The 25,755-nt window shown below is 70.1% G+C and overlaps 4 protein-coding genes and 1 long non-coding RNA gene across 6 annotated transcripts; 3 read left to right on the top strand and 2 right to left on the bottom strand.

Moving 5' to 3' along the window:
- The first annotated feature begins 796 nt into the window (after positions 1 to 796).
- Positions 797 to 11,261, top strand: EFNA3 (ephrin A3). Of its 2 annotated transcripts, XM_074853139.1 has the most exons (5): positions 797 to 963; positions 8,711 to 9,000; positions 9,951 to 10,016; positions 10,168 to 10,245; positions 10,401 to 11,261. In XM_074853139.1, exons 1-5 carry the CDS (start codon positions 842 to 844, stop codon positions 10,520 to 10,522), a joined length of 678 nt encoding a protein of 225 aa, XP_074709240.1. In that variant the 5' UTR covers positions 797 to 841; the 3' UTR covers positions 10,523 to 11,261. The 2 variants fall into 2 exon arrangements, with proteins under 2 accessions (XP_074709240.1, XP_074709241.1); XM_074853140.1 differs by lacking the exon at positions 10,168 to 10,245.
- LOC141936285 (uncharacterized) lies at positions 10,999 to 13,377 on the bottom strand. Its single transcript, XR_012626721.1, has 2 exons — positions 13,171 to 13,377; positions 10,999 to 11,125 (listed from the first exon to the last, which is right to left on the bottom strand). It is a non-coding gene; the product is annotated as an uncharacterized LOC141936285 (long non-coding RNA).
- A 2,251-nt stretch (positions 13,378 to 15,628) lies between these two features.
- EFNA1 (ephrin A1) lies at positions 15,629 to 18,769 on the top strand. Its single transcript, XM_074853325.1, has 5 exons — positions 15,629 to 15,744; positions 16,959 to 17,254; positions 17,338 to 17,403; positions 17,671 to 17,721; positions 17,912 to 18,769. Exons 1-5 carry the CDS (start codon positions 15,644 to 15,646, stop codon positions 18,025 to 18,027), a joined length of 630 nt encoding a protein of 209 aa, XP_074709426.1. The 5' UTR covers positions 15,629 to 15,643; the 3' UTR covers positions 18,028 to 18,769.
- Positions 18,770 to 19,686: 917 nt separating this feature from the next.
- SLC50A1 (solute carrier family 50 member 1) lies at positions 19,687 to 22,147 on the top strand. The gene is made up of 6 exons (XM_074853324.1): positions 19,687 to 19,812; positions 20,275 to 20,352; positions 20,480 to 20,603; positions 20,682 to 20,843; positions 20,922 to 21,041; positions 21,602 to 22,147. Exons 1-6 carry the CDS (start codon positions 19,745 to 19,747, stop codon positions 21,701 to 21,703), a joined length of 654 nt encoding a protein of 217 aa, XP_074709425.1. The 5' UTR covers positions 19,687 to 19,744; the 3' UTR covers positions 21,704 to 22,147.
- A 2,875-nt stretch (positions 22,148 to 25,022) lies between these two features.
- DPM3 (dolichyl-phosphate mannosyltransferase subunit 3, regulatory) lies at positions 25,023 to 25,652 on the bottom strand. Its single transcript, XM_074853224.1, has 2 exons — positions 25,558 to 25,652; positions 25,023 to 25,333 (listed from the first exon to the last, which is right to left on the bottom strand). The coding sequence occupies exon 2, from the start codon at positions 25,325 to 25,327 to the stop codon at positions 25,049 to 25,051; it is 279 nt and encodes a 92-aa protein (XP_074709325.1). The 5' UTR covers positions 25,328 to 25,333; positions 25,558 to 25,652; the 3' UTR covers positions 25,023 to 25,048.
- Between the last annotated feature and the right edge of the window lie 103 nt (positions 25,653 to 25,755).

Raw genomic sequence — 25,755 nt, 5'->3', positions numbered from 1 at the left:
CTCCGGCACCTGCGCTGCCCTGGCACGCTGGCCCCAGCCCGCCCTTGCCAGTGGCGAGTGGCTGGGTGCCCGCGGTGCCCACCCTTCCGCCTGCTCCCGTGTCCCCAGGGTGGCCAAACCCCTCGGTGAACACATGTGACCCCCACGGGGCCCTGAGCCACCACCCACGGCTCTCCCAGACACAAGGACCCCGGGGGTCCGTGCCCTGAGCCCCAGCGCTCCCACTCAGGGACACCCCAATATTGGTGGGACCCGGCACTGGTGCCCCCACCTGGGGGGGTCCTGGTGAGACCCCAGTGTCGGCAGGATCTGGCCCCAGTGCCCCCACCCGGGGGGGTCCCAGTGAGACCCTAATATCGGTGGGATCCAGCCGCAGTGCCCTCACCCGTGGGGGTCCCGGTGAGACCCCAGTGTCAGTGGGATCTGGCCCCAGTGCCCCCACCCGTGGGGGTCCCAGTGAGACCCCAGTGTCGGTGGGATCCGGTCCCAGTGCCCCCACCCGTGGGACTCCTGGTGAGACCCCAATGTCAGTAGGACTCGGCCCTGGTGCCCGCACCCGTGGGGGTCCCGGTGAGCCCCCGGTGGCACCTGATCCCGGTGGGACCCAGCCCCTGTGCCCCCACCCACGGGGACCCTCAGCCCAAGCCCAACGCCACCCGGTGCCGATGCCCGGTGCCGGTCACAGGCGGGCTCAGGGCGGCGGCGGGCGCGCGCGCGCGGGGGCGCGGCGGCGGCGGGTGCGCGCGGGGCGGAGCTGGGCGCCGGGGGCGCGGGGGCGCGGGCGGCTCCGGCTCGGTTCTCCATTCATTGGGATCGCGGCGGGCTCCGCGGCGGCGGCAGGATGGCTGCTCGGGTGCCCGCGCTTCTGCCCCTGCTCCCGCTGCTGCTGCTGCTGCCGGGCCGGGGGCCACCGGGGGCCCTGGGCAACCGGCACGCCGTGCACTGGAACAGCTCCAACCTGCAGTGAGTGCGGGGCGGGCACCGGGCCGTGCGGGGGAAGGACGCCGGTACCCGGGCACCGGGAGGGCGGTGGGGGGGTCCCCGGGACCGGGCGAGGCGGGGGGCGCCGCCGGGAAGGACGCGGCGGGGGCGCGGCGGGGATCGTTCTGAAGGATGCGCGCAGCGGCGGGGGGGGGGGGGAGGAAACGGCGGGGGAGGGGGACACGACACCGGGCCGGGGGCGCGCGCGCGCCGGGAGTGCGGGACCCCCCCCCCCCCCCCCCCCGCCTTCTCCCCGGTGCCGGTGTCCGCGCGGCCCCCCCCGTGCGGGCGGGGCTGCCGGACCCCCCCCCCACACCCCCCTCCGGTGTCGGTGCGCTGCCCCTCCCGGCCCCGCGCACCTCGCCCTGCCCGCGGAGGCGGGGGCCGCTCGGGGTGGGGGGGGCGGCGGGGGGGTGGCAGCCGCTCGGCCGGCCCGACCCGACCGGCGGCGGCTCTGGTCCCCGGGGCCGCGCTCCGGGGCGAGGCGCGGGCACCGGCGGGGTCGGGCTTCCCGCTGCTCGGCGGCTCCCGGTGCGGGCGCGGGTGGGTCGGTGGCACCGGGAGTCGAGTCCTTCTCCCCACCCCCCCCCCCCCACCCCTCCTCGACGGCACTGACCCGCCCCGCGACGGGCACCGGGGGTGTCGCGGGAAGAGCACGGCCAGGCTCCCCCCCCTCTCCCCGGTGCACCGGGCCGGGCAGGGGGTCCCGCTGCGGCGCCCCCGCCGCCAGACGCGCCCCCCGCCTGTCTGGGCGCGGGAGCGGCACCGGCGGCGCGGCGGGGGCGGGGGGGCCTGATGGGTGCCCGCCGTCGTGTCGTCGTCGTGTCGTCGTCCCCCCCCGCCATCTCGGGCGGGCAGCGGTGCCATCCCTGGGGCAGCAGCCGAGGGCGGTGGGGCCGGGGGCTCCGGGGGGGTGCGCGGGGGCTCCGGGGGGGGTGCGAGCGAGCGGAGGTGTGGAACCTGCCGTCGCGCCCACGGCCGCGGGGAGCGGAGCCGCCGGGTGGTCGGTGGCCGCGGCCGCCCACCCCCCGCCACCCCCCCCAGCACCTCCCTCACGCTCTGTACCGGGGGGGCTGCGCCCTTGCCCTCATCCACCCGGGGGGGGGGGCTGCCTGAGTGCGTGGGGTGCAGGGCACCCACACCTGGGGCTGGCACAGCCGCACCGGAGGGGAGCGGGCACCGTGCAGGCTTTGGGGTGGCGACGGGCACGGCTGGGCTGGGCTCCCCCCGGGAAGGGGGGCGCTGCGAGTCCGAGGCGGGTCCGTGGACCCCCCCCTCCACGAGAATCGGGGAGCTGCACCTGCTGCCATCACCCATCTCCCCTTCCCTCGCCTGTGTGAGCGCTCAGGGGTGTGGCGGGGGACGTGCGCCCAGCCGGAGCATCCCCTGGTACCCACCAGGACTGGGGCTCCCCCCGGGGGCTCCCCCCCCCGCCCTTGTGCCCCCTTTGTGCAGGGAGGGAGCGTCCCCCCGGCAGCTCCTTCCCCCTCCCATTGAGATTGTGTCGCCAGGCGGAAGCTCGGGCCCCATAAATTGTGCGTGTGTGCGACGTGCCGAGGCGCAGCACAATGGCGAGGCGCTCAGCTCGCCCCGCCACGCTCGGGCATCCCCCCCCCACCCTCCCCGCACCCCACTCCTCCATCTGGACCCCGCTCACCCGCCGGCCTCGTCCCCGCGCCGCCGTGACATTGCGGGTGGGAGTCACCCATACCCCCACCCTCGCCCCGCCACCACCGAGGAGCCGCCTCTCCCCACCCCATGGCCCCGCAGCCATGTGCCGTGACCCGGCCGCTGCCCCGGCACCTCCCGGGGGACGGGGCGGAGGGGGGTGCCAGCGGGGGGTACGCCCGCCGTGCCAAACCGGGGGTGTCGCAGCCAGACACCCGCGCCCGCTGCGCACGCGTCTCTGGCGCGGCTGCGAGCGTCCGGCTCAGGGCACGGGCGGCACGGTGGGGGCGGCTGCGGCAGAGACGTGTCCCAGGGACTCCAGAACGCTGATATTTATTGTTAGGCAGTGCGGCAGCTCGGCCGCAATTATAGCCACGCGGCAAAATGTCTGGATTAGATAAATTATGGGGGGAATTAGGCTCCCTGGGCCGCAGCCTGCAAATCCCAGCAACCCCGCTGCAATCAGAGCAATAAACAAGCTCTGCGCGGCCCCGCGGGGCTCTCCGGGGAGGGGGGGGGATGCCGGCAGGCTCAACTGCAGGCAGCTCCTCGGGGGCTGCACCAGGCACCCCAGAAATTTATTGCATCTCCCGCTGCACCACCCCGGGTGCCATGCGGCTCCTCTCAGTGGGAGGATGGGGCGAGGGGCTGCCCCACGGAGCGCACCCGGGGTCCTGGCGGTGCCTCGGGGAGCGGGGCGGCTGGTGGTGGCTTGCCCCCGCTTTGGGCATGTGGCCATGCTCCTCTGGCCACCGCAGCAGATGGCTGGTGGTGCCTGGGGGCTGGGAAGGCCACTGAGTGGGCAGGACACCCCTCCTGAGGCGGGTTCGGGGTGCTGATGGCAAAGCCCAGGGGAGGTGCGAAGGCGGGATCGGAGGCTCGGGGTAGCGCAGGTGCCTGCCACTGCTCGGCCAGGCTGTTGGTCCGGCTGTGCTGTCCGGCTGTCCTGCTGGTGGCGGCCAGCAAGCCTTGGGGACACAGGACTATCCTTGGCCGGTCCTTGCCCTCTGCTCCCAGGTCCTGCCAGGAACGGGCACGGCAGCACAGGGCGAAGGTGCGGGGTGGCCATGTCCTGCCCAGTGCTGGCACTGTGGGAGGGGGGGCGGCTGCATCCCTGGGGTGCCCCGTGTTGTGTGGCCGGGGGCTCCTGGGGGTGTCCCCAGCCGAGCTGGGCCCCGGTGTGCCGATGCGTGTGGGCTACCACCTCCCTGCTGGGTGTCCTGGATGCTGAGGTGGGGACAGCGGTTTGTCCCTGTGCGTGGCCAGCTCCCCCCAGAGCAGGTTGGGGTGAGCCACGCTGCGCCCCTGGCTCCGGTGCGGGGACTGAGGGTGCCGGTGCCTGGGGCCTTGAGGTGCCCGGTGCCACGGAGCGGGCACAGTGGGGTGACTGTGCGATGGGTGCTGGTGCCCGGCTGAGACAGGCAGGTCGGAGCCCACCTGTGTGCAGGGAGGGCCTGGCATCGCGTGCGGCCCCCCCCCCCCCCAGCCGCCAGCGCTGCCGCCACGCTCTCTTCTTCAAGGCAGCTTTTATCTGGCTGACTTTGTGTTCCAGGCGGAGAGAGCTGGAGCTCTCGAGAGCCCTTGCGCGAAGCAGCCTCTCCCGGGGGAGCATCTCGCACAGGAGAGGAGCCATGTCCCCGCTCTGCGCCCGTCGGGGGGGGGGGCTGGCACTGCCCGTGCTCCTGGGTCCTCGCTGGCTGCCAGACCCCAACACCGGGGCTGTGCCCACCCGGGTCCCTCCATCGCATCAGTGTCCTCGGGTGGGCTGGGGGGCTCTGCCACCCCCTGCCCTACAGCTGTGCCCCCCAGGCTGAGCCGTGTGGGGTACAAGGAGCCCCTGGCCGCCCATGGGTGCTGGCTGGTGGTGCTGGCGGGAGCTGCTGCCCGGGGGCAGAGGGTGCCGTGCCCCGTGAGTCACCGCGCCGGGCGGCACCGAGCCCTGGCAGCGCCGTTCCTGTGGGAGAAGGGGCCGCGGCATCGGGGTGCGGAGGCTGTTCCGGGGTGCAACCGGGCCGGGGCTGCCCGCTCCTGCCCAGGCTGGTAATTGAGTCACTGGTTGCAGATTGATGGTTTAATTAAAACCCAATTAGAAACCTCATTGATCTTGTTAGCAAAGCGGGAAGGTACGGGCTTTAGCGGGGATTAAAGGGATCGCGTGGCCGTCGATAGGGACGGGGGGTGCGGGGACACCTGTAGCGTGGTGCTGGGGGTCCCGGGGTGCTCGGGGAGGGCTGCGCCCGTCACCCCGGGGTGGGCGCTGCCCTGTGGTGCCGTGGTCCCTTCGCCCACCGTCTCCCCAGGTGCCCTATTCCCCGAGCGGGGAGGTGGCCCCCGGGGTCGCCGTGTGCCGGCGATGCCTTTTGCGCCCGCACTTTGCGGCTGCGCCAGGCGAGTGGCGGCGGGGACACACACACACACACACACATGGCGGGGGGGGGGGCCATGCCGTGCCACCCGTGTGCGTGGGCTGCGTCGCAGGCGCTGTCTGCCGAGCCAGCGCGCGTGTGCGCGGCCGTCTGGGCGCCGTGACTGTGCAGTGCTGCCTGCGTGGGGAGGGCTGGCACGGGGAGGGGGGGGCCGGGCTGAGCCACCCATCTCCCCGACGGCTGAGCGGTGGGTGCAGGAGGATGGTCGGTCCCCCCCGCCGTCTGTCCCTCCGTCCATCGGTGCGGACCGACGGCGGCGATCGATGCGCCTTCACCTCTCGCCGTCGCGCGGGGTGACTGGAGGGGGACCGCGTAAATCAACGGCACTTTTTTTTTGTTCCCCGCCTGATCGATGGGTCCCGGATGTGCTGAAAGGGCGAAACTGCCGGAGCCAAACAAAGGGCCTGGCTGGGCTGGGGGGGGTCCGCCCTGGCACCCGGCGCCGAGGCTCACCACGCCGTCCCCTGCCTCGGGGGATGCCCTACGTTCCCCCGGTCCTCACTGCTGGCACCGCCAACGTGGGATGCTGAGCCCAGCTCCGGCCCCGCCGCCCTCCAGGCCTTTCCCGCACCGTGGGGCCGAGTCGCTGCATCATGGGGGGGTCCGGGCGGGGGGTCTGGTCCCCTCGTGCCGCTGCCGCCGGGGCGTGCTGCAGTGCACCAGGCGCTCCCTAGCAGTGCCTGAGCGAGCGTGCGGCGCTCAGCCCAGATTTATCGCAGCAGATGGGAGCGAAGCGGCCGCCCAGCTCACCAGTGGCTGCGGCTTGCCAGGTAGCCGGGGTCCCGCCGGTGCGGGGCCGGTGGGCGCCGAGCCCAGCCCGCGCTCGGGACGGTTCTGCCAGGGGACATCCATCTGCCCGGCGCTGACAGGCTGCTGGAAGGTACCACTGCCTTGCAAAGCCCTGCTCTAAAAATGCAGTCGTGCAGAAGTGATGCTGCCCGTTCTGCTCCTGCGTTTAACCCTTCGGGCACTGCCGGAGCCTGATGTGTCCCACCAGCTGCACCGCGGCTGCCGGAGGCTGGGGGGTCCATCCTGACCCAGGTCACCTGTTGCTGCAGCTTCCTGATGGTTATGGGGGCTGGCAGGGACCGGGCAGCACATGCCAGCTCTGGGGTGGGTGTTGGTGAGAAAGGAGGCTGAGACCCTCGCTCTGGGTGTCTGTTGCCATTCTTCTGCCCAAAAACAGGGCCCATGGGCTCCCTGCCTGCTGCTGGGGCTGGGCTGGGCGTGCAGCTCTGCCTGCCCTGTGCTGCCAGACGCTGCAGGCAGAGCTCAGGCTGCTCCGGCGATCGCGTTGAGGCTGCTGGGATTTGGGGGCATCCAGCTGCGTGGGGTGCTGCTCTGCACCCCTGGGACTGGCAGGCACGGCGCAGGAGCCGAGCGTGGCAGGGACATGGTGTTGTGTCCGAAGCTGCTGCCGGAGTCCCCTGGACGTGCCCTGGGCCTTGGTGGCCCCGAGGCTGTACCTGTTTGGGGCCGCTCTCCAGCCCCTCGCAGCGGGTGACGATGCTCCTGGCACGCAGCAGCGGCCAGCGCTGTCCATGGGGCTCACTGCCATGGGGAGCAGAGCTGCCAGCCCCCGCCACACCATCCAGGGTCCCCTGTACCCCCCCGGTGCGGTGCTGCCGTGCCCCAGCCCAGGGGGAGACCTTGGTGCCACGTGGGGCAGCGCTCATTAGCGAGGCTGTTTATCAGGAGCCGCTTCTTAATGAGCCCCGGGTGTGGGGTCCCAGGGGGGGTTGTGCCTCAGCACTGGGTGCCGCAGGGGAAGGGGGGGTTACAGCTCCCCGGCACCCCAGGGCAGGGCTTCCCCTGGCACAGCGGGAGCTGGAGCCAAGTGTCACTCCCGTGGGTGCAGAGATGGGGGCCCGATCCTGGCGAAGGCGCTTCCTGGAGTCCCTGGCTCCGCTGGCACAGCCACAGCCTGGCCGCGGGGAGCACCGGCAGCTGCCCTGGTGTGGGGCAGCCAGCTCCGGGCACGCTGGCGTCCCAGCCCTGCGTCCCGCACAGAGTTAATTGCAATTTTCTCCTCGGGGCCATTTCTTTAATAACAAGCCTTTTTCCTCCCCCCCCTACCCCCCCCCCCCCACCCCGCTCCGCTCCTTCCCACCACATCAAAGGGGGAAGATGAAAGGTCCCGGCGCCCCACAGAACAAGGGTGGCTGCCTCAGCACCTTGCTGGTGCAGGAGTTGCCCGGCGGCCGGTGGGTGCCGGGCTGGGCTGGGGAATAGCGGCTGCGCGGCGAGGGAGGTGCCGCGTGGGGCTGCGCTCCCTGCCCCACGGGTGACGAGGTCTTCGGTCGGCCCCCCACGGCCCCCGGTGCTGGCAGCAGCGCTGGGCAGGGAGGTGACACTGCTTGGGTCCCCCTTTGCCAGTGGGACACGGGGTTCCCCTTTGGTTCTCTCTCCAGCGCCTGGCTTTTGGGGTGCTGCATGCCAGGGTGCCGTGGGGCCTGGCAGGGTGCCGGGGCTCCCCAAACAGCGCCGGGGGCGGTTGTGCAGGGTGGGGCGTCTGCACGCGCAGCCCTGCCTGCTGCCTGCCCAGCCCTGCCGGGGAGACCCGGGATGCCGGGGCAGGGCCCCGGGGAGGGCGTGGTGGGACCCCCCGGGTGATAAGGGAACCTCGAGTGCTGGGTCAGGGGGCTCACAGATTTGTGTTTGCCCTCACCGGTGGGGAAACGGGGCCCCGAGCCGGAGCGATGCAGCGCGGGGGAGCCCGGCGACATGTGCCAGGATGCTGCGATCTGCGTCCCCGGGGGAACCTCGTGGGCGAGGGACCCCCAACGCAGCGGGGCTGGGGGGCCGCAGCGGCGCGGTGCAGGGAGGCACCACCGGTGCTGAGCCGGGTGATGGAGCGAGGTCCGGTCAGGGTCCGGTACTGCCCCGGCAGCTCGGTGCAGAGCCAGAACCTTGCAGCGCCGGCTTGTAATTAATTGGCAGGAGCAGTGGGTCAGCGCGGCAGCGAGGATTACTGCGGCCGGGATTTCCACCGGGCGCGGATTAGGAGCCAGCAGAGCCTCTCCTGAGTGGATCTGAGGGGATTGCCGCTCCTAATCAATGTAAATGAGGCTCCCCCAGGGCCACCCTTTACGGCATTAACGAACTAACAAACTAACGGGATTAGCCAGAGCAGGGTGAGAAATCCTCTCGCTGAGTTGCGGCGCGTGGCAGGGCCGGGGCCGCGGTGGGTCGACTCCAGGCTGCTGGGGCTCTGTGCCCCCCCCCCTTGCTCCCCCAGGACTGCGTGGCGAGAACGGCGTGCCTGTCAGCCCCATGGCCTGGTCAGTCTGTCTGTCCCACTGTGTCCGTCCCCTCCTTGAGGCCACCGGCAGGACCCAGCAGCGCTGTCTCATGCAGCCAAACTCTCACAGGCGTGTGTCCCCCCCCCGCCCCGTGCATGTCACTTGGCACCCACAGCATCCGTACCCCGGCTCGCGCCCCCCACGCCGGTGATGCCACGGGGCTGCGCAGGGTGTTGGGGCTCCAGATCGAGGGATACCGCTGCCCCCCGGGGTCCTTGCTCTGTGATCTGCCCGTTCTCCAGCTGCCAGGTCCCTTTCGAGGAGGGGGACGGTGTTTGGGAAGGTGCCGGGGGTGTCCCTGACCCCCGCTGTGTCCCCCCCTTCCCTTTGCAGCCTACGGCGGGAGGGCTACACGGTGCAGGTGAACGTCAATGACTACCTGGACATCTACTGCCCACACTACAACGCCTCGGTGCCCGAGCACCGGCTGGAGCAGTACGTGCTCTACATGGTGAACGCGGAGGGCTACCGCACCTGCAACACCAGCCAGGGCTTCAAGCGCTGGGAGTGCAACCGGCCCCACGCACCCCACAGCCCCATCAAGTTCTCGGAGAAGTTCCAGCGCTACAGCGCCTTCTCGCTGGGCTACGAGTTCCGCGCGGGGCAGGAGTACTACTACATCTGTACGTGGGGTGCTGGGGTGGGACCCCCATGCAGCCACCAACCCCCACCCCCCCCACCTCCCCATACCTGGGTTCCCTGTGTCCCACCCCAGCTGATCCCCCCGGCACAGCACCACCCGGTCGGGCCCCTCTGTGTCCCCAACCTGGCGTGGCCAGGACCCCCCGCACCAAACCCCCTCACCAAGCTGGTCCCACCTGCACCCCCCTGGCTGGGTGGCTGCAGCCCCCCCCCCCCGCCCCAGGAGTGGGCACCCTGCGCTCAGGGCTGGGGGTGTGGGGTGGAAGGGGGGTGCGGGGAGGGTTGGGGGTGTTGTGATGCAGGAGTGAGATGGGGGTGTGGGGGAAAGTGTGGAGAAGCAGGATGGGGGGGTGGATGGGGGTGCTGATGGAGAAGGCAGGATGCTGATGCAGGATCGGGGCTCGAGGGTGCTGATGTAGGTGCAAAAATTAGGGTGCTGATGTGGGATTGGAGTGCTGGGGGGTGCTGGTGCAGGTTCAGTTTTGGGGTGCTCTTGCAGGATTGGGGTGCTGGGGGGTGCTAGTGCAGGACAGGGGTGCAGGGTGCTGATGCAGGTTCAGTTTTGGGGTGCTGGTGCAGGATTGGGGTGCTGGGGGGTGCTGGTGCAGGACAAGAGTGCAGGGTGCTGATGCAGGTTCAGTTTTGGGGTGCTGGTGCAGGATTGGGGTGCTGGGGGGTGCTGATGCAGGTTCATTTTTGGGGTGCTGACACAGGATTGGGGTGCTGGGGGGTGCTGGTGCAGGGCGGGGCTGCAGGGTGCTGCTGCAGGCGCAGCTTCAGGGTGCAGGGTGGGGGTGCTCCTGCATCACCCACCACCCCGGAGCGCATCCCCAGGCAGGCTCAGACCCCCCCGTGCCCAGCCCCACTGATCCTGGGGGTGCCCTGGGGGTCACCCGCTGCGGAGCCGCCCCAGCCCGCTCTTGCCTTGCAGCCACGCCGACACACAACCACCGCCGGGCCTGCCTGAAGATGAAGGTCTTCGTGTGCTGCGCCTCCAGTAAGTACCCCCATCCTTTCCCACCCCCCCGGGGGGGGCTGCGGGCGAGCGGGGGGCTGCCGGCGGGTTCCCCCATCCCTCCCGGCGAGGGAGGCTGCGGCGCAGGGCGGCCAGGGAGCGTGACCCCCCCTCCCCTCTCTCCCTCTTGCAGCGTCACACTCCGGGGAGAAGCTGGCGCCCACCCTGCCGCAGTTCACCCTGCGGCCCGAGGTGAAGATCGAGGACCTGGGTGAGTCGGGCAGAGCCCCCCACCCCGCAGCGCCGCCGCGTCCCCCCGCCCTCCCCGCTGCCGCCACCGCCGCCCGTGGGGCAGCCCCAGCCGCGGGGTGGGGGTTCGGGGCCACCCCCCCGGTGCCACCCTCACCCTCTCGCTCTTCCCCACAGACAACTTCAACCCGGAGATGCCCAAACTGGAGAAGAGCATCAGCGGCACCAGCCCCAAGCGGGAACACTTGCCCCTGGCCGTGGCCGCCGCGCTCTTCCTCATGACGCTGCTGGCCTCCTAGCTCCCGGCGCTGGTGGGGGCCCCGCCAGCGCAGCTCCACCGAGAGGGGACCCCCCCGACCTGCTGCCCCTCGTGAGAGCCAGTGGGGAACCACCGCGGGACCACCCGGCCCCTCCGCACCGCCACCCCCCTGCCCGGAGAGTCCCTCAACGCACGGCGGGGGGGCTGGGGGCTGCGGCACGCACCGATCCCGCCTGGGTCTCGCCTCCCCGCCCCACCACCACCACCCCCCCGCCAACGGCTGCGGCCACGTCTGCGAGGATGCGGCTCGGTGCGGCTGCGTGTACCGCACCTTCCGCTGATGCCGTCCCACAGCGCGGAGTCGGTCCTGCCCGCGGAGTCCTGCCCGCGGCCACCCGGTGCCTCGTGGCTGGGGGGCAGCGCCAGGTTGGGGAGCCCGGTGAGGGCAGGGACCCCCCCAGGGCCGGGCAGCCTGTACATACCTATATAGAGATCTATACATACTGTACAGAGAGCGACTATATAGATATATCTATACTGTACCATAGGCAGCGGCGCCAGCCCGGGCTGGCTTGTACATAGTCGAACGTGTTGGATTTTCCTCGTCTTCCGTGAAGACCCGACCTATGCAAACGCACAGACACTTTTTGGGGAAAAACAAAACAAAAAAAAAAAAACAATCTCAACCTTTTTTTCAAGTGCTTTGGCTGGTGATTTTCATATTCTGCTCTTAGTCTATAAAAAAAAAAAAAAAAATAATAAAAGGATAAAAAAACCGACCCCTGTCACGGCGACGTGCAGCGCTCCCGGCCGGCCCTCGGGCACGGTGGGCTCTGGCCGGGGCAGGGGGTCAGGCCAGAACCAGGCGCCCACCTTCACCGTGCGCCCCCCTCGCCGGCCCTGGGCACGACGGCTCCAGTCCCTCTGGCAGCGAGGGCACCCCGGGGAGATTCGGGGCGCTTCCCTCTGGCTCTGCTCCCCGTGGACCCCCCAGGCACCGGCATGGAGCAGCGGGCAGGGACACGGTGCTGCCCGCAGGAGGACAGCGAGCAGCACCCGCAGGTAAGGGGGGTGTGGGGCCGCGGGCAGGGCCTTTGGCACACGCAGGTTTGGGGGGTGCTGGGGTGCGGTGGCTGGGAGCAGCCTGAGGAGGAGCAGGCACAGGAGAGCCTTCCTCATCATCCTCGCCATCCTCGCCGGCTGCATGGGGTGAGCAGCCCCAGTGTGCCCGGGAGCCCCATGGGAATCCCCACATTGCCCCCCCCGGCGCGTCTGGCTCTGCCGGGCATGTCGGCTCCTGTTGGCGTCGGGGGTATCTGGCACAGGCCTGTCTGTGCGGCGGCTCCCGCGGGATGGGGGGACGCCCTCAGCTCCCCCTCCCCCGGTGCCTCCGGCGAGGCGAGGGGACGCGTGGGGAGGGGTTGAACTCGGGTACCCGCAGGGGATGGGGTCACATCTAAGGGGGGTGTCACTGGGGCTGTGGAGGAGCGGGGCGCACCCAGCCCTGCAGCCGGCACCCCACAGCCCCAGCGGGTGCAGGGGAGCCGCCGTGCGGGTCCTGACCCTGCACCCCACTGGGCTGGGGGGGCCCAGTGCCCTCAGGGAGGGGGGCAGCCGCTCTCCCCGCAAGGCAGCGTGGGACTGGGGGGGCTGCAGCCCCTCTGCTGATGGGGACTGACATGCTGTGGAAGTGGCCTCGGTTGGGGGGTCCCCACAGCCATCGCGGTGGGGCGGCCGCTCTCCCCCCGCCCCGGCAGGCGCAGCTGGGCGGTGGCTCAGCGTCCCGCCGGCCCGGGCTTGTCCAGGTGCGGGAAGAGCCGGCGAACCCGTCAGACGGGTCCTCCGAGCGCTCCCGGCAGGCGCCGGGGCTCCCCAAATCCCCCCCCCACGCTCCTGCAGGCCTGGTTTGCTGTGGGGCCGGGGACCCTGCCCTGGACACCCCCCCACCACCTCCCTGGGGACTCGGGGTGACACCCAGGGTGGGCTGGGTGGCTCTGGTTTAGCCGGGGTCTGGCTGTGGCGGCATCACCCAGCGCTGCCGAGGGCCGTATCCCGGCTGGACGCCGGCTGCTGGACGCGGTGCGGGGCCGTGCCGGTGGCACGCGGCGGGGTGGGCTGGCGAGCCCGGCTCAGGCCTGTTGGCCTGTTACAGAGGGAGTAGGGCACTGAGCCGGCTGCCCCGCGGCACAGCGAGTTCTGCTTGCAAAATCCCTCCTGCCACTCGCCTTGGGCTTGGCACCGCTCCCCAGCGTGCGTGTGGCACCGCCGCCAGCTCGGTGGGGACCGGCCACCCAGCCCTGCTCCGCACCGTGCCCTCAGGCAGGGCGCAGCGTGGCCAGGACCAGCCGGGAGACTCCTGGGGTGCCGGTACGGGGGGGGGGGGGATTCGCAAAGCAGGGAGGAGCCCTTGTTGGGACCCCAGTACTGCGGTTCAGGTGCCCCCCCAGGTGTTGGAGGGGGGCTCCCACAGCCCTGGCAGCAGGTCTGGCTCTGGGCAGGGGGTGTAGGCCTGGCCGGGCAGCGCGGCACGAGGCTTTGCATCACCCCGTGGCAGCATCCGTCCTCCCCGGGCAGGGCTGGGTGCATCCCGCTCTCCGGCCAAACGTGTAAGGGCCTGGCGTGGCCGGCCAGCCTCGGGGACGTGGCTCTGCCGCTGCCACGCGCAGCCTGGCGTCAGGCCGTGCCTACCTGCTGGGCTGCACGCAGCCAGAGCGGCACGTCACCGCGGCCTTTGCTCCCGGCGTGGACTGGACGGCTCCTCTTCCTCTCCCAGCTCCATGGCCGGTGATGTCAGCCCAGGCAGGGGCTGGGGCGCACCTGGGTGTCCCGAGCTCAGAAACCATAAATAGTTTGTCACGAGCTCTGCGGCCTCTGGCCGGCCCCACCTGCCCCGTGCCGTGCTGCCGCAAGTGTTTACGGCGCGAAATGGCTTCACCTTTGTCCTGCAAACCGCGGCTGGCGCGGCAGGAGCTCTGCCTGCACGGGCACCGACCCCATCCCGCGGTCAGCCGGGGCAGTCCCCAGCCCCGAGTGCACCAGGCGACGTGGCCGTGACCATGCACACGTGTGCACACCACTGCCGGCACCCCCTGCACAGGGCACGGCCCACCCTGACCGTCACCCCGTCCCTGCCGTGGCTCGTCCCCCACCATCCAGCCCATGGGGAGGTAACGGGGCACCCTCCAGCCCCAGCTTGTCCCTGGGGCTGTCCCCAGGAGGGGACACGTGCTGGTCCTTCCTCCCCCGGTGCAGCCGGCAATGCTGGCACTGCCCTTCTGCCATGGGCCAGGCAGGATGGTGACACCGGGACCTGCCCAAATCCCTGTGGCCTCGCTCCCAGCCCTGTCCCCATGTGCTGGTGGCCCTTCCCCAGGGCTGGGGACCGCAGTGGAGGGGACAGGCTGGAGGGGACAGTGTGGAGGGGATGGAGAAGCCCCTCAGCCAGTGGTGCTGGGTACCGCATCCCAGTCCCACGGGACAGATCCAGCGTGGTGCTCCAGGAGCTCATCACCCCCCCGGGGCTTGCACCAGCCCTGCTGGAAGGGCTGGGGAGAGGCGCCCTTGGGTGCTGAGTTACGGAGGGGTTACGCAGTCCCCCCCCATTGCTGCTCCCTGCCTCAGTTTCCCCAGGCACCCGGCACAGGCTCAGCCTGTCTCTGCCACGGTGGGGGCATTAGCGGGGCGATGCTGGGACCCCGCAGAGGGGAGCGGCTGCAGTGCTGACCGGCTCCCGCCACCGTCCCCGCGGCTGGCGCGTGCCACGCTCCGGCTCTCTGATCCCAACAGGCCGTGGCGGCCCCAGGGGTGTTCCCGGGAGGTGCTGCCCGGTACAAGCCACGGCAGCGCCGGCTTCCCGGGAGCAGGAGGCCTTGCAGAGTCATTACGGTGCAGGGGATGATGTCAGGCCTGGCCGCAACAAGGGAGGATGAAAAGGAAGAAGCGGGTCCCCCTCCTGCCGGAGCAGAGGGTGGGGAGAGAGCCCGGGAGGACACGGGGGGGATGTGGGGGGCACCCCACAACCTCAGCCCGGCGGGACCCCGCAGCCGACAGCCGCTCTCTGGTTACAGCCGCGGTGCCGGCGCCTGCCCGCGCCCCTCCAGCGTGCCAGGGGAGCGCTCCTCGCACGGCTGCAGCGGCGGGCATGCAACATTACCCACAATCAATGGATCATTATGTAATAAACAAGAGGAAAGTTGTTTTGCAAATGCGGCTGAGTTATCACTTCACAACACAGCGGCGAAGCATCTCGCCGCCCGGCTTAACCAGGATGGATCGGTGTTGGGGGCAGATGGGAGCAGATACGAGCCGCCGCGCTCCCCGCCAGGCAACGCGCCCGCTGCACCCGCAGCCCCCCACCCTGCGCCGGGCGGGGGGTCACGGGAGGGGGGTTTCAGAATGTGGAGCAAACAGAGGGGGGGGGGAGCGGCGTGGGGAACACGTGTGGGGTTTATCTGGGGCTGGAGCAAAGCCCTGGGGGAGTGGAGGCAGCTGGGAAGGGCAGGGGTGGGGGGGCTGCCCCTGCATCCCCCAGCCCCTCCTGGTCCCCAGCACCTCCTTGGTAGCCGCTGCAGCTCCTCAGGCCCCACTTGCCCAGCGGCTCCTGATGTTCCCCGGCATCTCAGATAAGGGGGTTCCCATGGCGACGGCTCGGGAGGGGACATGCCTGCAGGGTCCACCCCCCCTCAGCTGGACCCCACTGCCGGCCGTTGCCCGCCCCCCCCCGGCGAGGAGGGGACAGTCACGCCCTCGGACCCTTTGCCCCGAGCCCCCGGGGTTCACATCGCCCCCCACGGAGACCCCCCCAGGCCTCACCCCATCGCTGCCCATCCCCCCCCGTGCCTCAGCCGGGGGTGACCCCCCCGCCCGCCTCAGGACCACGGGTGGGGCGGTACCGCCGGGCAGGATTTACCCCCCCGCATCCCACCACCACCCTCCCCCCCCCGCCGGAGCCCCCGCTGGTGGGGGGGAGTGGGGGGGTGGGGCCTGCCCGGTGCCGGTCGTGCGTGGGGCCGCCGCCCCCCCCCGCGCTGCCCGTGTTGTTGTTGTGTCTCGGCCCCGGTGGCGGGGCGGGGCGCGGCCCCGGGCGGGGCGGCGGCGGGGCCGTACTTAAGGCGGGGGCCGGGCGCGGTGCCCGCCCGGCGGAGCGCGCCCCGCGGAGCGCATGGAGCGGCGGTGGGTGCCCCTGGCCCTGCTGGGGCTCGGGCTGTGCTGGGCGGCGGCGGCCGAGCGCCACACCGTCTTCTGGAACAGCTCCAACCTCCGGTGAGTGCCGCTCCCCGGGACCCCCCCGCCGCCGCTGCCGCCCCCCCCCCCCCCCTCCCGGGACCCGGCGGCCCCGAGGGCGCGGACGGCGCTGCTCCCTGCCGGGGCCGGGCGCTCCCCGGCGGCCTTTGTCCGGGGCGGGTGGCGGGGACGGAGCCTCCGTGGGGCTGGGGAAGGGGGAGGGGGGCGGGTCGAGCCCGGTGCTGGGGCGGGGGGGCCGGTGCTGGCGGGCGGCGGGGCCGGCGCTGAGCTCGGCGGGTCGCAGCCGGGGAGCGGCGCGGCCGGTCCAGGTGCGGACCTGGCGGGGGGGGGGGGGGAGCCGGGGGGGCCTTTCCGTTCCCAAGGCCGAGCGGGAGCGGGGCCTCTTCCTTCCCCGCGGGGGTGGCGCGGCGCCAGCCCCGGCGCCGGGGCACAGGGAAGCGTGTTGACAAACACGGGACTGGCCGCGGCTCCCGCCGCCCGGGCAGGATGTGCGGGGGGGGACGGGGACACACGGGGAGCTGACCGGGATCGGCGCCCCCCAACACTCCTCCCCGCCCCCGGCTGTAGGGGTCCACCCCCAGGGTATGACCCCCCGATTGTTGAGGTGTCCCCCCCCTGCGGGGCATCAGTCCCCGTTAGCTGTAGGGGTGTCCCCTCCCCGAGCTGTGCCCCCCTAGGCTGTAGGGGTATCCCCTCCTTGGGCCGTGTCCCCCCCCCCATCAAGACAACCCCCCGGATTGTAGGGCTGCGTGTCCTCTGTCCTGCCCCACCCCCCAGGTGACAAAGGTCTGCAGGATTTGGGGAGCAGGGGAGGCCGCTGCAGCCAGCGAGGTGGGGGGTCGCTGCCAGTCCATCCTCCCCCCCAGCTGGGTGAGGTGTGGGCAGCGAGAGCTGCCCACACCTCCTGGCTCTGGGAGCACTGGGACGGGCAGGGTGCGCGTCCCAGCGGGTCCCCTCCCAGCTCCCCGGCTGCTGGGGCCGCAGGGGAGCACTGGGAGGGGGGGTGCGCTCACCAGCAGTGTGTGAGAGGCCGGTCTGGGGGGGCTTTTCCTCCCAAAGCCAGTCTGGAAACTGTAGGACTCTGCACAGGCCAAGGTGGACCAAAGGTTGCCCCTGCTGTGGGCAAGAGGCCTTGTTAATCAGTGTGGGGGATTTGGGGGTGCAGAGGGGGGTGTTACCCCCACACCTCTGCCCGCTGGAGCTGAGCCCTGCCTGCTCCCCTCCTGCTGCAGGTTCCTGAGGAGCAACTACACGGTGGAGGTGCGTCTCAACGACTACCTGGACATCATCTGCCCGCACTACGAGGAGGGGAGCGTGGACCCCCGCGCTATGGAGCGCTACACCCTCTACCTGGTGGAGCCCGAGGAGTACCGGGCCTGCAAACCCCGCTCCAAGGAGCAGATCCGCTGGGAGTGCGACAAGCCCAGTGCCCTGCACGGCCCCGAAAAGTTCTCCGAGAAGTTCCAGCGCTTCACCCCCTTCACGCTGGGCAAGGAGTTCAAGGAGGGGCACAGCTACTACTACATCTGTGAGTGCCTGGGGGTCTGCCGTGGGGCTGGGGTCCCCGCTGGGCTCCCCCACCCCTTCCCTAACCCGCATCCTCCCTTGCAGCCAAGCCCATCCACCACCACGGGGAAGCCTGCCTGAAGCTGAAGGTGATGGTCGCTGGCAAAGGCAGTGAGTATCGCCTGGACCCCCCTCCGGTGCCCCCCCTTTCCTGCTCTCACAGCGTTGGTGCCCGGCTTGGCCTTTCCTGAGCTGAGTCACGGCCAGGCCGTGGCCCCCAGCCAGCCCCGGGGTGTGGGTACACGTGGCTCTGGTGGGAAGGTGCTGGCGGCCGTGGTGGTGGCGGCGAGGGGGGGGGGGCACGGCCCCCAGTGAAACGTGGCTGCGGGGGGTCGGGGAGCTGCCCTTCACCGGCCTGACCCTGTGTTTGCTTTGCAGCTCAGGCACCGCCTGTCCCTGCCTCTACGCAGAAGGGGAGGATCCAGGCAGGTAGGTTGGTGGCTGCAGGCGGGCAGACGGGTCCGGGCAGCCGTGGGGCTGGCAGGAGAGCCAGGCCGAGCCCAGCCAGGCTGAGCCTGGGGTGATGGGGGGGTCCGGGGAGCGGGGTGTGCTGATGTGCTGCTGGCTTGGGGCCCGTCCTGTCCCTCCGGGATGTGCTCACAGCTCCTCTCTCCTGCAGATGACGCAGCCGCACACGTGCTGAGGAGCGTGGGGCAGAACTCGGCCATGCGGGGCAGCAGCCCCTTCACCTTAATCAGCCTCCTCCTGCCCCTCCTGGTGCCACAGGGGCTGTGAGCTGCCCCGCTGTGCCCGGACGGACCAAGGCTGCAGTCGCTGGGGACGGAACCGGGATGCTCAGGACCGCCGCGGTCCTCGCACGCACCCCGGGGTGACCTGCCCTGCGCACATCTGGGCGAGGAAAGGATTTATCAGTATTACGGAGGGCCCGAAGCCGAGCTGAGCAGCCAAAGCCCTCGGGCTGCCACAGCTCCCCTGGCCCTCGCAGGCAGGATGGTCTCAGCAGGGGGCGGCTGAGCGTGAGCCCAGGACTGGAGGGGCTGCGTGTGCCCTGGACTGGAGGGGAGCAGGGGGCTGGTACCCCTGCCCCAGGAGCTGAGCTTGCCCACCGATGGCCCTCGGGTCTCTCCCCGCTGTGGGCTCAGACTGTGACGTGTCCTGCAGGTGGGGACGCGGTGCTGGGTGCTGCCGGCGCTGGGGGCTGTGGTCCCTCGGTGTCACCAGCTCGGGGAGTCCGGACGTGCTCCAGATGCCTGGCAGCCAGCAGAGCGGGGCTGGAGGAGCCATCCCCCTCCCCACCGTGCTGCGCCCCCTCCCCATCCTTCACCCCATCGCACAGGGGGCGGCGAGAGCTGCCCCCACCCCGGACCTTCCCCTTTCCCCCCCCCTCTGCCGGGTGCTGGAGGGGCCCCCCCACCCCCAGCAGCACCCTGCGTGGGGCGCTTTGCCTGCCCCGATTTGTACAGCTTTCTAACATGGGAGTTTTTATACGATTGTCTTGAATAAATAACCAAGACCACGCTGAGCACCTGGGGGGGGGTGGGGTGGGGGGGTGGGGGCAAAGGGCCTGTCCCCCACACCATGGGGGTGGGCTCTCCTGGCCATGCCTGGCCTTGGGAAGGAGGAATGGCCCATGCAGGGCGTTTGTGCTGGTTAATTAATTAATTGGCTGGTGTTTGCACAGGGCTTTGAAGTGGAAAAGTGCCACAGCAGTGCCAGTGCTATCAGTTGTTTTTATCTGGTGACACAAGGCCCTCCCAGGGGCTGGGGGGGGCTCGTGTTTACCCCTCCCCTGTGTACTGGGATGAGCTTCCAGGCCTGGGGCAGGGGCTGCCCTAATGGGATGGACCAAGGAGGGGGCTTGGATGCAGCTGGAGCCCCCGGGGCTGGGCAGGGGCCATGGCCTGGCCGGGGGTCCTGGACACCACTCCCCCCACCGCCCCCGTGGGGTGGTGGGACCCTGGGGACACGTGGCTGTGGGAATGGGGGTACTCGGGGCATCACAGAGCTGTGGGACCCCCGAGGTGTGAGATGCTGGGGAGGGGCGATCTCGGGAAGTGGGAGCACAGGGATGTGTGACCCCCAGGCACAGGGGTGTGGGGGGACCCCGGGGGTGAAGGGTCCTGGTGAGGGGGGGGGGGGTCACAGTGACAGGAGGCCCCGCGAATTTGGGGTCACAGGGATGTGGGACCCCAGGGCTGCAGGGTCCTGGGGGGGTGGGCCCCCTGTGCTGGGGACATTGGACACCGAGGGTGGGGTCTGTATGTGTTCCCCCCCCCCCCCCAGCCCCCCCAAGCTGTGGGGTGCTGCCGGGGGTGCCCATCGCGGTGGTGTCGGGGCTGCTCGGCCCGATGCGACGGGGCCCGGCGCCACCCCCACCCCCCCACCCCGGTGTCGCGGCCGGTCCCTCCCCCCGGTAGTGCGTCCCGCCCCGCCCCGCCGCGGGCAGCGCCGCCCCCCTCCACGCTGCCGGTGCCCGGTGCCGCGGCCCGGTATGGCCCCGCTGCCGCTGCTCGCCGCCGCCTGCCTGGCCTGCACCCTCGCCATGTTCGGGACCGGCCTGTGAGCGCCCGGGGGGGCGGGCACCGGCGGGGGGGTTGCAATGGGGGGGTTGGGGGTGCAATGGGGAAGGCACCAGGGCCGGTTCGGGGGGTGCGCTGGGGTCCACTGGGGGCTGGCGCAGAGGATTTGGGGGTGCGATGGGGAGGGCACTGGGTCCAATTCAGGGGGCGCGATGGGAGGGGAATCGAGGGGTGCAGGGGAGCAGCGCTGGGGCTGGGGGGTGACAAAGCTGAAGGCAAAGGACACCAGGGAATGGGGGGGCTGGGGGTGCAGGTTGGGGTCAGGGGCTGGAGGAGGGGTCACAGGTGTGTGTGGGGGGGAGGACTGGGATTATTTCAGGGTGCATGTTTTGGGGGGGGGGGGTGCCTGCTGACTGCAAAGATTATAGCCCCCCCAGCGCTGCACCCCCACCCCGTGGTGCCAGGCGCCCAGGAGGCCGCTCCCTTCCTCCGCTCTCCCTAGGTCTGACCTGCGCCAGATGTTGGCAACCAAGAGCGTGGAGAACATCCAGTTCCTGCCCTTCCTCACCACCGATGTCAAGTACAGTGGGGTTGAGCCCTGGGGGGGTCACATGTAATTGGGGGGGGCGGGGGGGGGGGTGTTACATGGCGGTGGGGAGGGCAGAAGCCCCCAGGCTGCAGCGTGAGCACCTCTGCCCTTTGCGCAGCAACCTGAGCTGGTTGGGCTACGGCTGCCTGAAGCAGGACTGGACGCTGATCGCTGTCAATGCCATCGGGGCGGCACTGCAGACCCTCTACATCCTGGCGTACCTCTACTACACCCCCGTGAAGGTGGGGGCCGGCCTGCCTGGGTCAGTGGGGGGGACAGCGGGACCCCCAGCCTGACCGTCCCCCTCCTCTCCATCCCAGCGCCCCGTGCTGCTGCGGAGCCTGCTGCTCCTGGCCGTGCTGGCTGCTGGCTACGGCTACTTCACCCTCCTGATTGGCGACACGCGGACGCGCCTGGCACGCCTGGGGCTCTTCTGTAGCGTCTTCACCATCAGCATGTACCTCTCGCCACTGGCTGATCTGGTGTGTGGGGCTGGGCGAAGGCCTGCGGCAACACCGGGGTCGTCCAGCCCTGGACCAGCCTGACATTTGCTTCTGCAGGCCAAGATTGTCCGGAGCAAGTCGACACGCTGCCTGTCCTTCCCCCTGACCGTCACCACCTTCCTGGCCTCCACCAGCTGGACGCTCTACGGCCTACAGCTCCATGACCCCTACATCATGGTGGGTTGGGGCGGTGGGTGGCCAAGAGATGCTCTCCCATCCCATCCCATCCCATCCCATCCCATCCCATCCCATCCCATCCCATCCCACCCCACCCCACCCTGTCCCGTCCCATCCATCCCTTTTCATCCCATCCCATCCCATCCCATTTCACCCCACCCCACCCCATCCCACCCCATTCCATCCCATCCCATCCCATCCCATCCCATTTTACCCCACCCCACCCCATCCCATCCTGTCCCGTCCTATCCCATCCATCCCTTTTCATCCCATCCCATCCCACCCCACCCCATCCCATCCCATCCCGTCCCATCCCGTGTCCCCGCCGTGGCATTCAGCTGAGCAGTTGGCAGCCGGCCGACCCCCGTCCGGCATCATGTGTGTCACACAGCAGAGCCCGTGACTAGGCTCAGCGAGATGAGTATTGATTTTAATTAATTAGATGGTATAAGGCCAATAAATCTCCCCCGGCAACGCAGGGCTGGTGGAGCAGCGGTGGGGGAGGGCAGCAGCGCTGTGAGCCGGGTAGATCCGTTCCCCCCGCCACGTCCCTCCCGCAGGTCCCGAACGTGCCGGGGATCATCACCAGCGTCGTGCGGTTCTGGCTCTTCTGGCGGTACCCACCGGGCCAGGACAAGCCCTACAGACCCCTGCACGCCTGAGGGGGCCCCGCTGGCCCCCACGTGCTGGCGGATCCATGAAGGATTCCTCCCAACCCTCGCCAGTCTGCTCCGGCGGGGACCGGCCCCAGCCACTGAGCCCCGAGTGCCACCGCGGTGCCGCTGTGCCCCTCGGCCGAGGGCCACCAGCTCCTGGCAGGACCGGGGCCCCAGGAGGGCACCTCCTGCCTCTGATGCCATCGTTCTCCCTCACCGGCGTCCCTCCAGCCCTTCGTCCCTCGGTGATGGTTGGGTCAGTCTCAGCGATGCCTTCGGGGTGCTGGGAGCCCCCCACCCCATCCCTGGGCATGCCACGTGTCCCTGGGGACCCCGGACAGTCTTCCATGCCCGCAACTCTGCCCCAGCACCAGGCTGCGGCTGCTGGGAAGCCCCACATCTCTTTTGTACAAATTTAAGTGCCTTTTAATAAATCAAAGACTCTTCCCAGTGCCTGGTTGTTGTCCCCTCCCTCCTGGCTGGGGGGTGAGTGGGACGGCTCTTGTCCCCACAGCTGCTTTGTCCCCAGGATGGAGAGGGGGGGGTCATCCAGGCACCCCCTGGGCTCTGACAAATCGTCCTCCAGCAGCACCCACTTTCCAGCAGCAACACATCGGCCTTGGACCCAGGAAGGGAACGGGCACAGGGCTGGGTTGGGGCGGGGAGGAGGCGCTGAGGAAGGCAGCGCTGCCTGGGGAGGCTGCTCTGACCCCCCCAGCCTGGGGACACCGGTCGTAGCAGGGAAAGAAAACTCTGTTCTGCAGCTTCAACACGGGGCTTGCTACTGGCCATCACGCTGGCAAACTTACAATCAATTAAAATCCTCACTAAAACCACGATGGATCGAGCGTGCACAAATCAAGCAGCCGTTGGCATCAACCCAAACTCGATTAACAAATTAACAATGATCTGGAATGAAGTTATCAGGCAAGCACATCAGCAGAGGGACAGGAGCATGTTTGGGTGACCAAATTATGCAACAGATGACGAAGCCTCGTGAAAGGGGCAGGAGACCCCCCCCTGTGGCCCAGAGCCCCTTCCTGCAGCTCCGTAGGCGCGGGCAGGTCCTCCAGCCTGGATGACGCAGGCCGGATTAAGGAAGCGGTGACGAGGCCTTTGGCAGCGCCCGCGCTACGGCTCAGACACTCGTTTACACCTTGCGACGTGGCCTGGGAAAAATCGATAAGGAGGCGAGCGGCAGGAACGGGGCCGAGACGAGAGCGGCGGCTGGAGGGGAAGCCGAGCTCCGGCTGCCGGGCTCACCCGGCGTGCTCCATCTTGCCGCCGCCGTGGCCCGCGGAGCCAGTGCTCCCCTCGCCCGCACCGGCTGTGCTTGCAGGTGTCTCTGCCCCAGGGACTTGCCCCGGGGCCGTACCCGCTCCCTGAGCCGCAGAAGCCCCATTTCCCAGTGGGGAGGAGCCCCCGTTCCCCACCTCCTCCAGCATCGGGGTGCAGCACCCAGCCTGGGCGAAGGACTGACCGCCTTGGGAAAGGGCAGCTTTCCCCACTGACGCACCAGGCAGAAACTTGGCTGCCAACCGGTCGCTCCGGCTGGCATGTGCCGCGAGCGGCTGGTGGGAGCGGCCACCATGTGGCCCCACGCACGAGGCCAGAGGCGAGCGGAGAATCTCCCAGGGACGCCAGTGCCTGCAGCAGGCACGTGTCTGTGCAGGGAGAAGCTGCCGCCGTGCTGCTGCCTGCCGAGCTGCTGGAGGGCTGTGAGTAGCTCCTGGATGGCCAGCAGTAGCCTGCAGAGGGCTGTGAGTAGCCCACGGAGGGCTGCTGTCCTCACCCTGCACCAAGGCTGCGGTCCCTGCCCCAGAGTCACCGTTTTGCCGAATCCGGGGCGATGTCACCCCACGAACAGCCCCGCACACAGACCAGAGACCGCGGGAGCTGCCCACCCTGGTCTGAGCTGCCACTGTTGCTCAGGAAACAGCTAATTAGTTGCTCCTGCTAATTAGCCCGAGTCCTCCCTCATGATACCAACTGCTCCTTTTTGCAGAAGGATGCGCAGCCGATAATTAAAAACAAGAAAGTCCTTTGGCTGGTATGCGAAGAAGCCGGGGAGGCTGCCAGGAAGGCAGGCCCCAGCATGCGTCACCACCAGCCGCGCAGCTCTTCCAGCAGGGCCGGCAGCGTGGGTCTCAGGCCCCCCCGGACAGAGGGGCACCCCCAGACAGAGGCCTGCCAGCCCCCTCACCGCCGCAGGGTGCCCGTCCCCCTTCCCGGAGAAGCTCAGTGCGAAGGTGGCGGCAGAGGAGCAGCAGCTGCAGCCGCTGCACGGGCAGGAGCGGGGAGCAGCCCCCCGGCGTGGGCTGAGCCGCCCTGGCAGGCCGGGGGAGACCACAGGCTCTGGGCACTCTGCATTTTAAAGGCTGTGCCGCCTGCTCCACCCAGGCAGACTCTCTCCTCCTTCCCCTGGAAACGGGCCACCAGGACCGGGATGAGTCTTCTCCAGCTCCCACCTGACGGTGCGAACCACATCTGAAGGGCAGGCGGGAATGCGCTCTGCCCGCAGTGCTACCCAGTGCCGCAGGCCTTCGGGGCAAGGCCCGATCCTGCCCTCGCCATCTCACAGCCCTGCCTCTAGAGCCAAGCTCCCAGAAGTTTGGAGAGGGAGAGGCCATGCTGGGCTGGGGCAGCCTCCCTGCAGGGCAGTGGGAGAGCTGAGAAGGGCCTGTGTGGAGACCCCTCCTCTGCGTGGAGCTCCCTGAACACCAGCCTGATGCTGGGGAGAAATCACAGAATCCCAGAGTCATCTGGGTTGGAAAAGCCCTTGAAGCTCCTCCAGCCCAACCATGAACCTCACCCTGACCGTTCCCAACTCCACCAGATCCCTCAGCGCTGGCTCAACCCGACTCTTCAACCCCTCCAGGGATGGGGACTCCCCCCCTGCCCTGGGCAGCCCATTCCAACGCCCAACAACCCCTTCTGCAAAGAAATCCTTCCTAAGAGCCAGTCTGACCCTGCCCTGGCGCAGCTTGAGGCCATTCCCTCTCGGCCTGCCGCTGGGTCCTTGGCTCAAGAGACTCCTCCCCCCTCTCTGCACCCTCCTTTCAGGGAGTTGGAGAGGGCCAGGAGGTCTCCCCTCAGCCTCCTCCAGACTAAACCCCCCCAGTTCCCTCAGGTGCTCCTCGTAAGACATGTTCATGTAAGAAATGAGGGATTTCCCACCAGCGTGGCTTCGAGCAGTGTTGTGGCCTCCTCAGCTGCCCCCAACCCCCAGGCCAGGGCAGCACCGCGCAGGGGAGCTGCAGCTGGAGCCCCCACCCCGCTCTCCCCTGCGCCCCCGCCCCCTGCGAGCACCGTCCACCCCAGGCAGTCACCGTCCCTTCAGCTTTATTGGGGTCAGAAGCGCAGCCCTCGTCGGCGCAGGTCTGCTCGCGCTGCGCTGATGTGCTCCTGCAGCTCGGCGGCCGCCTCCTCGCAGTCGTTGAAGGTGGCCAGGCGGTAGCCCACAGTGGCCAGGGAGTAGCAGCCGAAGGCCACGAGCAGGTAGACAGGCAGGGGCAGCAGGGCCTGCCGGTACGGGGCCGGCAGCCGCAGCCCCGGCGGCGCCAGCGCCAGCGCAGCCCAGGCCGAGCCCAGCAGGGCGAGTCCACACAGCCACTGGCCCAGCTTGGTCATGGCGGCCTGCGGAGAGACGGGCCGTGAGCGCCGGACCGACACCCCCCCGCCGCAACCGGGCCGGGCCGGGCCCGGCCCCTCCGGGGCCTCCTCAGCAGAGCCTGACCCCGAACCCCGCCGGCCCTTCGCCAACCGGCGCCGGGACCCGGCCCCGGCCCCCTCCGAGCCCTCCCGAACCGGTCACAGAACCGGCACCGCCCCCGGCTGCCGGAACCGTCCCCCGCCCCCACCTGGATCGGTCCCGGGGCCCAGCGCCCGCTCTCCCCCCCCCTCGCGCCGTCGCGGGGATGACGTCACGGCAGCGCGCCGCCGCGCGGGGGCCGCTGGGAGCTGGAGTGCGGAGCGGCGCCACGTCGCCCAGCGCATGCGCGGGGGGAGCGGCGGGAGCGGCGGGGCGCCCCCTGCGGGACGGGCGGGCCCGGGCCCGG

Source organism: Strix uralensis, chromosome 32, assembly GCF_047716275.1.
Source record: "Strix uralensis isolate ZFMK-TIS-50842 chromosome 32, bStrUra1, whole genome shotgun sequence".
NCBI classification, from domain to species: Eukaryota; Metazoa; Chordata; class Aves; order Strigiformes; family Strigidae; genus Strix; species Strix uralensis.
Note: the sequence above shows the minus strand (reverse complement) of the source record. Positions and strands in the feature narration are given on the sequence as shown.